The 12,491-nt window shown below is 45.7% G+C and overlaps 1 protein-coding gene across 12 annotated transcripts in view; it reads right to left on the reverse strand.

Annotated features, from left to right (window-relative positions):
* Positions 1-1,623: 1,623 nt before the first annotated feature.
* The window catches only part of ARHGEF11 (Rho guanine nucleotide exchange factor 11), a 154,499-nt gene continuing 143,631 nt past the window's right edge, over positions 1,624-12,491 (reverse strand). For 9 of the 12 annotated variants that reach the window (XM_072647300.1, XM_072647295.1, XM_072647290.1 and 6 more), the window contains 11 exons: positions 12,298-12,373; positions 11,566-11,733; positions 10,548-10,638; positions 9,853-9,978; positions 9,293-9,363; positions 7,475-7,684; positions 6,523-6,900; positions 5,209-5,304; positions 3,792-4,033; positions 3,454-3,643; positions 1,624-2,943 (listed from right to left, as the gene is read on the reverse strand). In XM_072647300.1, coding sequence (XP_072503401.1) covers positions 2,888-2,943; positions 3,454-3,643; positions 3,792-4,033; positions 5,209-5,304; positions 6,523-6,900; positions 7,475-7,684; positions 9,293-9,363; positions 9,853-9,978; positions 10,548-10,638; positions 11,566-11,733; positions 12,298-12,373 — 1,704 coding nt within the window. In that variant the 3' untranslated portion in view covers positions 1,624-2,887. The remainder of the gene's footprint in view (positions 2,944-3,453; positions 3,644-3,791; positions 4,034-5,208; positions 5,305-6,522; positions 6,901-7,474; positions 7,685-9,292; positions 9,364-9,852; positions 9,979-10,547; positions 10,639-11,565; positions 11,734-12,297; positions 12,374-12,491) is intronic. The other 3 variants (XM_072647299.1, XM_072647298.1, XM_072647302.1) reach the window with 2 other exon arrangements.

Genomic DNA, 12,491 nt, shown 5'->3' on the forward strand with positions numbered 1-12,491 from the left:
TTTCCCTGTTCCTCCCTTTTCAACTCTCCCACTCTTGTACAAGTTCTGGAGTTGACTTCCTTGCCTGTGCTTCTTCCAGTTTCTCTCAGCACTGACATCTAGAACTGTCTAGATGGATCACATAGAATCTATGTGCCTTTTCTCCCAATAAAACTGAGAAAAGCCCTATGGTGATCAACAGTGTATCTTCACCAGGTGCCACCCCAAAGCCCAGGAAGCACTGGCGATAGGTGTATTCACTAACATGAGTAAGTTGTAATTCTACTCGACTCACTTCCCACTCAACTTCCCTATGGACTCTGGAGCCATTTCCCAACTCTCCATGCCAACAATTCTTAAAAATTCTTCCTTAGACAAGAAGCTTTACTTGGCCTGCCACCAAGCCTGGGAGAACAGTCCCCTAGCTTTGCTCCCATGCTCCATTCTACGAATTTACTCCTGGTGGAGTAAATTAAAGGCCGAAGCCTTTAATACCTGGATCTACTCTCTTAGCCAACTTTGTTTTCCACCGCTCCCTAATATGCTTCTGTTCTGATCAGTCTAACAGTTGCACAATGCTCCCCACCCTCCCTTTCATCTTCTTTGGGCATCTAAATCTAGCAATCCTTCGAGGCTCTACTCTCTCCATTTTATAGAATCGCGGATCTTTAGAGATGGAAGGTAGCTCAGAGTGCATTTAGAACAATTCCCTTTCTAAGGGCCAAAGAGAGAAGTAGTAAATTAGTGGAGCTAAAACTAAAACCCAACTCCCAAGTTCAGGGCTCTACAGGCAGGTGAATTTGTTTAAAACACTTTACACATCATGTCCCCTTTTCTCCGCTGCCTACAGGACACAGTTTCAAGGCTGCTCACCTCTCCAACCTACTCTTTAGCATGGTATGGAAAGCACACTGGGCCAGAAGTCAGGTTGTCCTGGACCTGTCATTCACTGTTCGTGTGTAACCCTTGATTAATCTCTGAATTTCGATTTCATCTTCTGTAAAATGGGATTCATATCTGTAGTAGCCAAGGCTCAAATGAGGTCATGTTTGTAAAATGCTTTACTAAGGCACAATGTAAATTTCAGTTACTGTAGCCCATCTCAAGTTCTCTTTTATGAAGCCGTCCTCCAATTATTCCAGCCCAAGCTAATCATTCCCCTCACAGTGAAAGTCAAGACCAGCCAGCCTAGCTTCCTTCTGTCTTGTTTTACCGCACGGAAAATGCCAGGAACCAACCCATAAGCCAGGACATTGGGTGATAGAGTAGATACTAATTATATGCTCATGGGTGGATCATTTTATTGAGTTCACTATCTATGGTCTTATAAGCTCATCACCAAGCTGGCCTCAGGGTGAAGAATCCTATCTAGGAAATTTGGAGAGGCTTCAATCTGCATTTCTGGAGATAGTCAACAAACCTTAAACCTTAGCTTCTAAAATATATCCTGACTCTTTGGTTTGCCTGTGCACATTGTGAGCTGTGTCTGTGTAAGACCCAGATCTATTTATATGAGGTTCTTAGATGAAAATGGTGATTTAAGAACAGGCATTTGGGCAGGAGGTCCTCCTGTTGGTGAGGCCCTCCCCACTTGCCTTCCCAGGAAAAGCCTACTCCAAGAATCACACACCACCACAGCAGAAGAATATTTAAGTTTTCTTAAAAAAAAAAATCTTAACCATAAAAGGAAAATAAAAGATTATACATCATTTTTAACAGCAGTCATTTCCATATCTATATTTTATATATTATATATATTTATATTATATATATTATGTATATATATACACCTAGCACAGTGTGTATATTCTATTAGTCTTTAAGGGAAGGACAGCTATTATGGGGACTAGTGAGAAGACGCCTTTTGGGGGCAAGTTCTGGGCATGGCAGGGGTTCCAGCTCTCAGTGCCCCCTGCCCATGGGACTCAGTTTTCAGCTCTATTCCTAATGTGTTGGTTTCCTTTGTAGGTGTGGGAGTGAATAGAGATGGGGTGAGGGATTCAACAACTGGCTGTTTAATACCAGATTCCCAAAGAAGCTCTCCTTGGCTTCAGGAGAGCAGGTAAGAAACACTGGGAGGGAAGAGAGAGCAACAGGCCACAAGTACCAGGGGTCTTTGGAAGAGGAATCTGAAGCCGGGAGCCCTGTTTCTCACAGTTTTTCACAGAGAGAAACATTCTGTTCCCCTCACATGTCTAGAGGAACATGGGATAATCTATACTGGCTCTTCCTCAGGAGCCCTGGCCCATTCCCTCATCTCAGAGCTAAGTTAGGGACTGGGGAAGAGGTTATTTACTAGTCTATACTGAATGATGTCTCCCTCTGCCCCTGGTACTCCTATTCAGAGTTGCCTCCAGTCTTTCCCCAACCCATCTCAGGAGCAGAGGCCTAAGAGGAAAGTTATTTACAAGAGCAAAGACGCACATACAATACATACATATTTATAGAAAACCAAAATGGCAAATAGGAGGGAGTGGAGGTGCCTAAACTCCCTGCCTTGGGATTATATTAGGAAAGGGATAGGGGTGGAGAAAGTGCATTTATACAGACGACTCCATCTCTCGCTCAAACGTACAGATGTGATAGTCAAGTCTGCAAGGTGTATACACATATACACATATGTGTATATACACATATTCGAGGAAGGAAAGGGGGCCTCTCAGATGCAATCAGCATGCACAGAGGAGACTTGAGGCTCTAGTGGGGGGGAAGAGGACAGCAAACTTGACTGAGATTTGAATGGAAAAAGCAACATGCGTGGAGCCAGGCCTTTGGCTCCCCTTCAGACCTGGCTTAGATTCCAGTCCTCCCCAAAGGAGGGAGGTTTGGGGTCTTCCCTCCTGTGTCCCCTGCCCTGGGGCAGTCCCTGAGGAGGCGGGGAGCCAGGAAGTCTTGGGGGTTTCCATGATTAAAGTCCCAGTGAAATGGCTGTGTCGGCTGGACTGTCTTCTAGGCTGTCAGAGCCTGCAGAATAGAGTGGGAAGGAAGAAAGAGAAGAGTTGGGTACAGAGGTAGGGACAGAAGGCTGTGAGAGAGATGTGTTTGTCACTACAGACAACTCTAGAGAATCCCAGGAATTGTAAAGGGCAGACTCCTCAGCCTTATACATGCTTCATAAGAAGCAGTCCTACTCTCTCTCCTTGACAGACAGGACAAATGAAGTTCCCAACTTCTCTGTTTGGACATCAAATGGGGAGGGAACATCTCTGCTGTCACCTTTGGAGATAAGGCTGTGAGTCTTTCAGGCTTATCTCCATGGCAAAGAGCAAAGGGTGGGTTCACTGAAGATTTCCTACATCATGGTCTGTAGCTCTGGGAATGAACTAAGTATCTATCTCCAAAAGAGAAAGCAGAAGCCTCTCCCATTCATATCCCTGTTCTTCTTTGCCTATATCCCAGATGTTTTCTTTCTGCCTGGTGCTATTTCTCAGCCAGGGTCACACCTTGGGGAGACAGGAAGTCGTCTTTACTCACCAGCCTCAGGGCGTGGTCCTTGTTCATGACTGTCCTTGGAGGATGAAGAGAAGGGTTCCTTGGCTGGGGGTGAAGGGGAGCTCTCGGGCCACCTAACTGCCTCTGAGTTGAGGCCACCAACAGGGGTTGTACCACCAGATGACTCTGCCCCCAAAGACTTGAGCAGCTCCTGGTGGGCTGTCTCCATATCCTAAAAGAAATGTTTGTAGTAGGGTGGTGTAAATGATACTGCTCAGACACCTTCTACCCACTGACTCCTTAGAGAAAGAGAGTAGCTGTGAGTCTGCTGGGGTCCCGAAGGAAAAGCCTTATGATGGCATCCAAGTATTCCCTCTCACCTTAAGCCTGTTGAGTTTTAGTGTGAGTTGCTCAATGGTCCGGAAGATCATGCCCACATCCCTGAGGGCTAGACTAGAGGCTGTATGCTGACTCCTTCTCTCATCTCCACTGCCTCCCTGGTGCTCAGGCTCTGCTGGGGAGCTATTGGGAGCATCTTGCTGAGAGAAGCTCCTGGCTACATCTGGTGGATCTGTGTTTGACTCTGGGGGTCCAGTTGGCATGCTGACATAAAAACAGTTTCCTGTTTCCCATGGCAAAAGGCAGAGGGATAAATTATCAGACAGAAGTACAGAGTGAGTGGAAAGACATGCTTCCCCTCCCCATTTCCTCTGCACAAAGATAGGCTGAGAGAAGCAAAATAACATGCCTAACTAATATTCCCTCTAATACAGCCAAAAACTGGGGCTTTAAGCAGTTTCCCAAAGTCAGGCTCCTTGCAGACACAGTACGGAAGACAGTGGACAACTTGACTGCTTCTTGCCCAATACCTTTCAAATGCCCTTCACAGAGCATTTCATACCTTGTGCATTATCAGCACATTATCATGGGGCTTCTGTGAGTAAGTTTATATTCTCTGCTTTCAAAACAAAACAAAACAAATTCTCTGTTTTCATGTAACTCATTCTGTACTAAACCCAACCTATGGAAGGAATAGTGTCTTGGAAGGGTTGGTTGATGCTTGAAGTGAGAGGAAGATGCAAGGGAAAAAAAAAAGGTTGCAGATCATCTCAACTGAGAGATAAGGAAGCAATGCTTTGAGGGGTGAGGGACTGAGTTGGGCCAGGCCACTGAGGAAGTAAGTTGATTTAAAACCTGAATGAAAACAAGACAGCAGTCCTTTCTAGCTGGCTTTACTTCAGAAGAATAACATTTGTCCTCCTTCTCGCTTCCTCTACATCCTAGCAGAGGGAGGTAGGTCCAAAATGTCACAAAAGGGACCTGAGACAGAGGAAAGGGTCTGGGGAGCAACCTTCTACCCTCAGTACCTGTGGCCCTTTAACCAGACTGTTTTAATGGTGGTGAGAAGGGATGGGGAATGCATGGCTCTGGTTAGGCTAGGGTGTCAAGGTACAAGGATAAGAGTTCATGCTGGTATTCTCTCCACACCTCCCTTTTCTGGACACTATCTAGCTGGGACTTCTTTTGTCTATAAAGATTATTGGCTTTAGATGTGCAGCTTTTCAAAGGTGGAGGTATGGGCCAAAAATCAGCATGTCCATCGCTCTTCACCCATACCATTATATACCACAAAGTTGGTGGCTAGGGTTTAAACTGGATCTAAAAGGTTGGCTTGAAGACTTAATTCAGACAGTAGTTCCTTACTCCCACCTGGCTTTCCTTGCAGGCTTTGAACTTTTGCCCTTACTCAGTTTTTCCTACCCCTTTTGCAGCTCCCAAGAGAATCCCATATGTTACCCGCGGCATTAGGTCCGCCTCCAGCTTCTGGTGGCTCAGTTTCTGATTTGCCACACTCTGGCAATGTAGGGACAGCATTGCTGCCTGCCACCTCAGCTGCACCACCACCACCATGGAGGAAACAGAGAAAGGAAAGTGGGGGGGAGGGGGGAGGGGAAGGGAAGAGAGAAGGAAGGAGAGGAAGATGGGGGAGGGAGGAGAAAGGGAAGAAAGGGAGAGACAGATATATAGAAAGACAGAGAGAACAAAGGAGGTGGGAGAAAAAAAAGAGGAAAAAAGTTAAGAAAGAACAAAGTAAACATAAGATCATACATGATTATACCCCAGGGAATTGGAGAGAACTTTCTATTGATTCACCGAAAGAGAAAGTATGAAGACTGTCAGTTCCCAGAGACCACAGAGAAAAAAATATGAGTCCTAGGTGAATAAATATGAAATCCTAATGGAGAGGGAATTTGGAAGTTGGGCTAGTCTTGATAATCAAACTGATGGAAGATTTAGACAAAATGAAAACCTGGCATCTCCCTCCCAACACTTCTGCCTGCCTAGGATCCTGGAGTGGCTATGTCATCACTGCCTCTCATTTCAGACCCAAACCCTGCAGTCTGGCGCTTCTATTAACAATCTCTCTCCCTTATGTTATTCATCTCATCCTGAGACCATCTCAGAGGTGGTAACTTTTCTTTAGCTAGACTTGTCCTGAATCCTATCTTCCTAAGCCTTTGAAAATCCACAAAGTTTCCCTTTCCTTTCCTCTTCCATCCTCTCAGATTTCCTTTCCAACCCTGCTCTATATTCCTCCATTGAACTGACCTCTAAACCCCTTCTCTTCCAATGTCCTGTAAGCCTGCTAACAGCCCCCACCCACACCCGCCTGCCCTACTGAGCTCTAGTTGAAAGGTTTGTTCTCTTGCTCTCTGTATCCTATCTCCCCGCTCAGAAAAGTGATCCCCAGAGGACAACAGTATCTATCAGAAACAGCATTCTGTGAGGGCAAAGTCCATTTCTCCCATTAGGCTGGAAGCCAGTGAGGGCTGAAGCCACATTTCCTCCATTAAACTTGGGGATGCCAAACGACAGAGATCTTTTGCAACTTCTGAGTCTCCCTTCATCATCCAGTATAGCACACAGGGTGCTCAAGAGGAGTGGGCAGGGAAAGGGAAAATGACAGCAGTCTTTTAGGAAATCTTTCAAATCCAGTTAATATAAGTATTTATCTTTGAGTGCACTCATGTGTAAGGAGTGGTCTCAGGTGCTTTCGAGTTGCCTGTTTCTCTGACTCCTTAATTTAGTGACCTTTTTGGTTGTGTTTACCTTTCCTTACTACTTTGTAAGCTCCAACAGCCTCTGTGTTAAGAGGCTCTTCAGTCATGTCTCTGTCCAGTTCTGGATGCTCCCAGATTCCAGAGTTTCTGGCTCTTGGGGGCAGGTGCTCTAGGGAGCTCAGGGCTGCATCATCTAACTCCCCTGGCTCTAGCTCCAGTCGACTAGTCGTCCGTTCAGAGGGTGCAAGGTCATTTCCCTCCATCCCGACTGGCAGCTTTCCAGGAGAACCTGGGTCCCAGGGGTGGGAGGTGATTCCGATGACAGATGGTGTAGGTGTGAGGTCGTCCTCTGGCTCCACAGTAGCTCTGGACTCTATCGTATGACCAGGCAAAAGGCTCCACAGGATCAGGTGTCGAAGATTCTCCACTGGAGGGGGAAAACAGAGTTGTAACTTCTGGGAAACACCCCTTACTCCCTCCCTCTTTCCTATCCAGATGCCTCCTGCAAATAGACTGGCAAATTTTTTGATAACTGGACAACAGGTGGAACTAGAGATTGGGGGAAACTGTCCTTCTTAGATTAGTAGCATTATAAGCAGATCTCAGATGGAGTTGGAGCACCTTGATCCAGCAGAGTCCTGGAACAGTAGTAATTTTGCCACAGGCCCTCCCAAGTTACTCTGGGAATTAAGGTAGGGGTAAGTGGGAAAGAAAAAGGATCCTATAGCTCTATAGGAATCTCCAAACCCCACTTAAGCCATGAGAATGTCACTTCTATACTGTGAGCAAGACCCTTCCATGAGCCTAACCCTGAGAGAAGATCTAGCCTTTAAGACACAGGTGAAATGTGTGAAAAGGGATCAGGAGTGAGGGTGAGTCCTAGACCCCATGATCTTAGGTCTGCCATGCAACCAGAATCAAAAGAAATAAAGCTTAGAAAGGGACTAGGTGGTCATCAAGCGGAGGGTGGGGGGTGGGGACAGGGCCCCTTGCTCACACACCATCTTCCAGGGCAGAGTCAGCCAATCCCTCCATGAACAATGGGCCAGGTAGGGGCAGGTGGACAGCACCTCTTGTTCTGACGCCCAAGCCCCCTCCACCCAGGGATGAGGTGGATGTTGGGGCAACCAACTCTTCCTCACTGCCCTCCTGCTCTGGTTCTTCCAACAATGCTTGATGTTTCCCATTAACCCACTGCTGGGACCTATCACCTAATAGGAGTAAGGAAGAAGAATATTAAGAGGGGGAAAGAAAGCAGTCTATTCTAGATGTGAGCATGTTCATGCTCTTGGCCCATCCCTTGCCCCTTCTCCTCCAGCATCATCTGCTGAGCCTATTCAAACATCCCACAAACCAAGGAAGAAATTTAAATAAGAAAAGTCAACTAGCTGAGGTGAGGTGAGGTCTATGGAGATGCTGCCCATCTCCCCAGGAATCAAGATACCATCAAAGGATGCCAAGGGGTAGAGGAGAGACCAAATGAGTTGCTTTAGCTTCTCTCAGTCCCAGGATTCTATTTTTTTTTTCTGCTGAGGTTAATTCCTATATGGGGAATCTGTGGCTTCACCCCTAACCCCAAATCTCATCCCGTTAGTTTTATCTTTTGTCCCCATTCTCCTATAGCCCTTACTCTCTAGGTCTGGGTCCTCCATCACCTCATACCTGGAGATGGCAACAACCTCCTTGGGACCTTCAGAAATCATGTGGTCCAATCTCACCAATTATAAATGAAGTAACTGAAGTCCAGAGGTTACATAACTTGCCCAAGGTCACATAGCTAATAAGTAACAGCAAAGATGTGATTGTAGGCCCTCTAACCTGAATTTGGTGTTCCTCCCACTATACAGTACTGTCTTCTAACCTTCAGTCTTTACATTCCTCTCTTCTACTCTGACTCAGCAACTGAGAACTGTGGCCCCCAGGATCACTAGGATCTTTCTTCCAGGCTACTACCAACCCTTGGCGATGTCAATGCTCCGCAGGGATTTGAGTCTCTTTCCTTTCTTGCTCCACCTCTAAGTACCCTTTGTCTCTTGGGGAAAATGAACTGGAGTCTGTTCCAGTACGGAAACCTTATCCATCTCTATCCTCTAAATGTAACTCTTCCTCCTCTAAGCCTACTGAAAAACAAAACAAAACCAACTGATAACCTTTTGGGGGATACTTTTTATTTTTATATCACTTGATTCCCTGCCTCCTGCTTGTCCCTCCCCAGTGAACATTCCATTGTTACAAAGAAAAAATAAACAAAACATCTGATAGAATGATTTGCTTGGAAGTGATGATAATCTTCCCCAGTAACTCCTAGATTTGTAACCTTGGAATCATCTTCTTCCTCACCTCAACCTTCTCAGGCAACAGTGGCCAATGTCATCTTGAGTCTATTCTCCTCTTTCCATTCACAACCACTGCCCTAGCTCATCTTTTGACTGGATTATTTGCTCCAGTCACGCAATTCATTTCACTGCTTCTGTAGGGTCTCTCTCCTCTCCAGTCTATTCTCCAAACAGATGCCAAACTGATTTTCCTAAAACACAGCTCTGGTCACGTTACTCCCCACCTTCTGAAAAAATGTTCGGGGACTCCCTCCTATGATTAAATACAAAACTCTCTTCCAGATATTTAAAGTTCTCCATAGTGTTCCTACTATACTTCTCAGATTACCCCATTTTTCTTCACTTAAAACTCTGTTCCTCTCAACCCCTTCCAAACATCTTGATGTCTATTTCTCTAGATGATTCTAATCATTACCCTAAGGCAGATTTCAGAGGAGAAAGACTGAACAACCTTCTTTACACAGATAGAGAGGGACATTTTACCTTTAGGCAGTAGTTCAATTTCTGGTTGACAGTCATTTCCTTGGGATACTTCTGAGTCAGTTAGCCCCATGCTGAGGAAAGAAAAAGCCTACGGTGAGACAAATACTGAGAGTGCTACCAGCTACCATGAAATCCCATCTCATCATCAAGTAGAGAGAATGTCATGAACATTTTCTCTTGGGAACCCTGGATCCTATCTTCTATACATTCAGCATGGGGGCAAGAATGAGGAGATGAGGGACAAAGGAGAGCCAAGTTTGTGTATTCATCTGGATTAGGACAAAGAACATCGAAGCTTTTACTAGTCCTCTATTCCCACCCAGCTTACTGCCACTCTTTATCCAAGACAGCAAAATATGGAGACTGGGGGGATTATTTCCACCTGCCTGAGCCTACAGTTATCCCTTTTCTTCTTCCGATACTTCCCTCCTGGGATTATTTATCTCCTGTGTGTTCAGATGCCACTAAATCTCCCAGAGACAAGGTTCAAAGCAACTTCAAGTCAAAAGCCATATGCCTTAAGGATTTGGCTGCTGGGGTCCTCAAAAAGGGCTGATTACCTTGTGGGTGTGGAGCTGTGTTGAGATGGCTGCCGGGGTGCTGTCTGAGAAAGGTGGATAGGATTTGGTACAATGCCAGGGTTCCTGGTGGCATTCTGTACTGCACCATCTAGAAGCTCCATCCACCTATTACTCAGTAAAAGGAGATGTCAACAGTGAGAGTAGAGACTGCCTACCTCTGTAACTTTGCATCCCTGACCTCCCTCTCTATAACCAACTGCTGGGCTTAGGTGGAAAAGAGTAACCAATCTGCTCTGGTTACTGCTATTCCCTAAAGGGCTCAATTCCAAGACCCCGGGGCACTCTGGGAGTCAGCATAAAAGCTAAACAACCTGGAAACAGTAATGCCTTTAAGATGATTGTAGGGAAAAGAAAATAGAAGCTGGGGATGGGGTAGCATGGAGAATAAAGACAGAAAAGCAGGAGATTCTAAGGTTATAGTTGGTATTTTTTCCCCACTATCTGGCTCCTCCTGGGCCCACCCCCCATTTTCCACCTCTGTGATTGTCTTTAGGAGCTGGCTTTTCTCCTGGGTCTCACTGAACTCCTGCTCCCCAGGCTCTCTTGGAGAGCTGGCTAAGCTAGGGCAGAGTTCTTTCCTTAGCCCTGTCCCCTTCAGGTTTTTGACCTAACTCCTGCCTTACCCACACCTAAGCTCAAGGAGAGGGGAAAAATGTGAAACCCATCCTTCTCACATGTTTTTATCCAATGACGTCAATGCAACCAACTCATAAATCTGGGGGGGACCCAGCTCGGAGGTGCAGATAATGAAGAAGGCCCTTTTATCTGTGTAAGGAGAGAGGGGAGAGTCAAAGAATGGCAGCATCTTTGCTATCAGTCTGGCTAGTGAGAAAGTGAAGTTAGCGAAGCTCTAACCTGACCTAGACTCCAGAAAATGGCCTAAAATAGAGCCCCAAACTGACCGATGGGTGTTTAGGGTCACCAGGTTTCCCTTCTTGCAGTCAACTTTATATAAGGCAAGGAATCAAATTAGCCTCAGTCTTGAAAAACCTTTACCTCATCTAAGGATGTTTACCAGGCCTTCATTTGCATTCTTACTGGCTCTTTTCTCTAGCTTTTGCCCAGTCCATCCATTTTTCCAATTCTTCCTTTCAAACTCTTCTCTGCCAGACCTCTGTAAGACTGTTCCAAATTCCCCTACTGTAGGATGTCTTCTGACACAGCAACCTCAGATTAGCTCCTTCCTAGCAGTGCTGATAGAGGATATTCTCTTGTCTTAGCGCATGCGCATGTGTGTGTGTTTTCACCTGTATCTGCCTATCTTCTCTCAGTAGCTTCCCCTCAAACACTACTAGGTCTCTGCTCAAAGAGGCCTCCCAAGACTGGGTAAAAGAACACAGCAAGATTCAATTAACCACAACTGACTTTTACAGGGAGTAAAAAAATCTCATATGGTATAGACAGTGGGTGCCATTAGTGATGATTTTTTCTAAAAAAATACCTGGCCCAAGCCCACAGGGGTCAAACACAGCCTCCAACACTCCCCAGGGGGCCTGAACAAGATTAAAATGAACTGAGAAATGTTTTAACAAAATAAATAAAAACACAATAAAACATCCAGCACATTACAGTTTAAAACTAAGTCGGCAGGTGACCCACAAGGAGCCTCCCATATGAACTAATGATTCCTGTTTCTACGTTGAGTTTGACCTCACCAGCCAAGGCCTGCACTGAGGGAGGAGGAGAGCGTACCTGTGGCCACAGAGCGGATGAGTACAGCATTGAGCTTCAGCACAGGGCTGAATGTGTGCTTGTTGTCTGAGGAGCCCAAGGAGGTCTTGCTGTGACATTTGAGGAGCAGCTTCTCATCTTGCTTCTGGAGAAGCACCAGGAGATCCTCCAGGAGCAGTACATGAAGGTCTTCGGTGGGAAGGGGCAGCAGAGAATATACATAATGAACCGTCATTTTTCTCAGTTTTCTCACCTCAGGATAACAGGTCAGCACTAACTCTAATATGAAGTTCTTGAAATGGATCAATCTACTTACCTACCTACACATCTATCCATCATCTACTTTTTATCTATCAACCACATATGTATCTATCCCCATCCGTGTATCCTCTATGTATCTGTCAATCTATCTGTATGTGTGTAGATATGTATGTGTGTATACATACACAGACATACACACATTTATATAGGGTCTTAAGGTTTGCAAAGGATTAAACACATTATTCATTAGATTTATTTCCTGGGGTCCTATGGGCCAACACTTCCATTCACCTCAGCCTCAGTCTTTATCCCTCCTATGAAGGCCCAGGCACTGCCTGGTAATCCAACTTTAGTTTGGTCATAGGAGTTCCCCTCTCCTAGCTTTGGTCAAAACACCCATGTCCAGAGGCACTGGAGGAGTCAGATGAATTGGCTGCTCCATCCTATACCTCCCACATATTTCCACCTGACCCTAGGCCACTCAATTCATACCCACAGTCTTGTCTTTGCTTATCCTCCATGTCAGAGGGCCTTCATGAATCATTCTCCTTGTTGTGAGGTCCAGACTCTGTTGGAAGGGAAGGGGGGCAGAGAAGAGACCAATGATACTATGGCTGGGGCCACCACACCTTATTCTTAATTCATACTTTCCCTACACATTAGCTTCACACGGGCTGTTGACATCA

This window comes from Notamacropus eugenii, chromosome 2 (genome assembly GCF_028372415.1).
Source record: "Notamacropus eugenii isolate mMacEug1 chromosome 2, mMacEug1.pri_v2, whole genome shotgun sequence".
Taxonomy (NCBI): Eukaryota; Metazoa; Chordata; class Mammalia; order Diprotodontia; family Macropodidae; genus Notamacropus; species Notamacropus eugenii.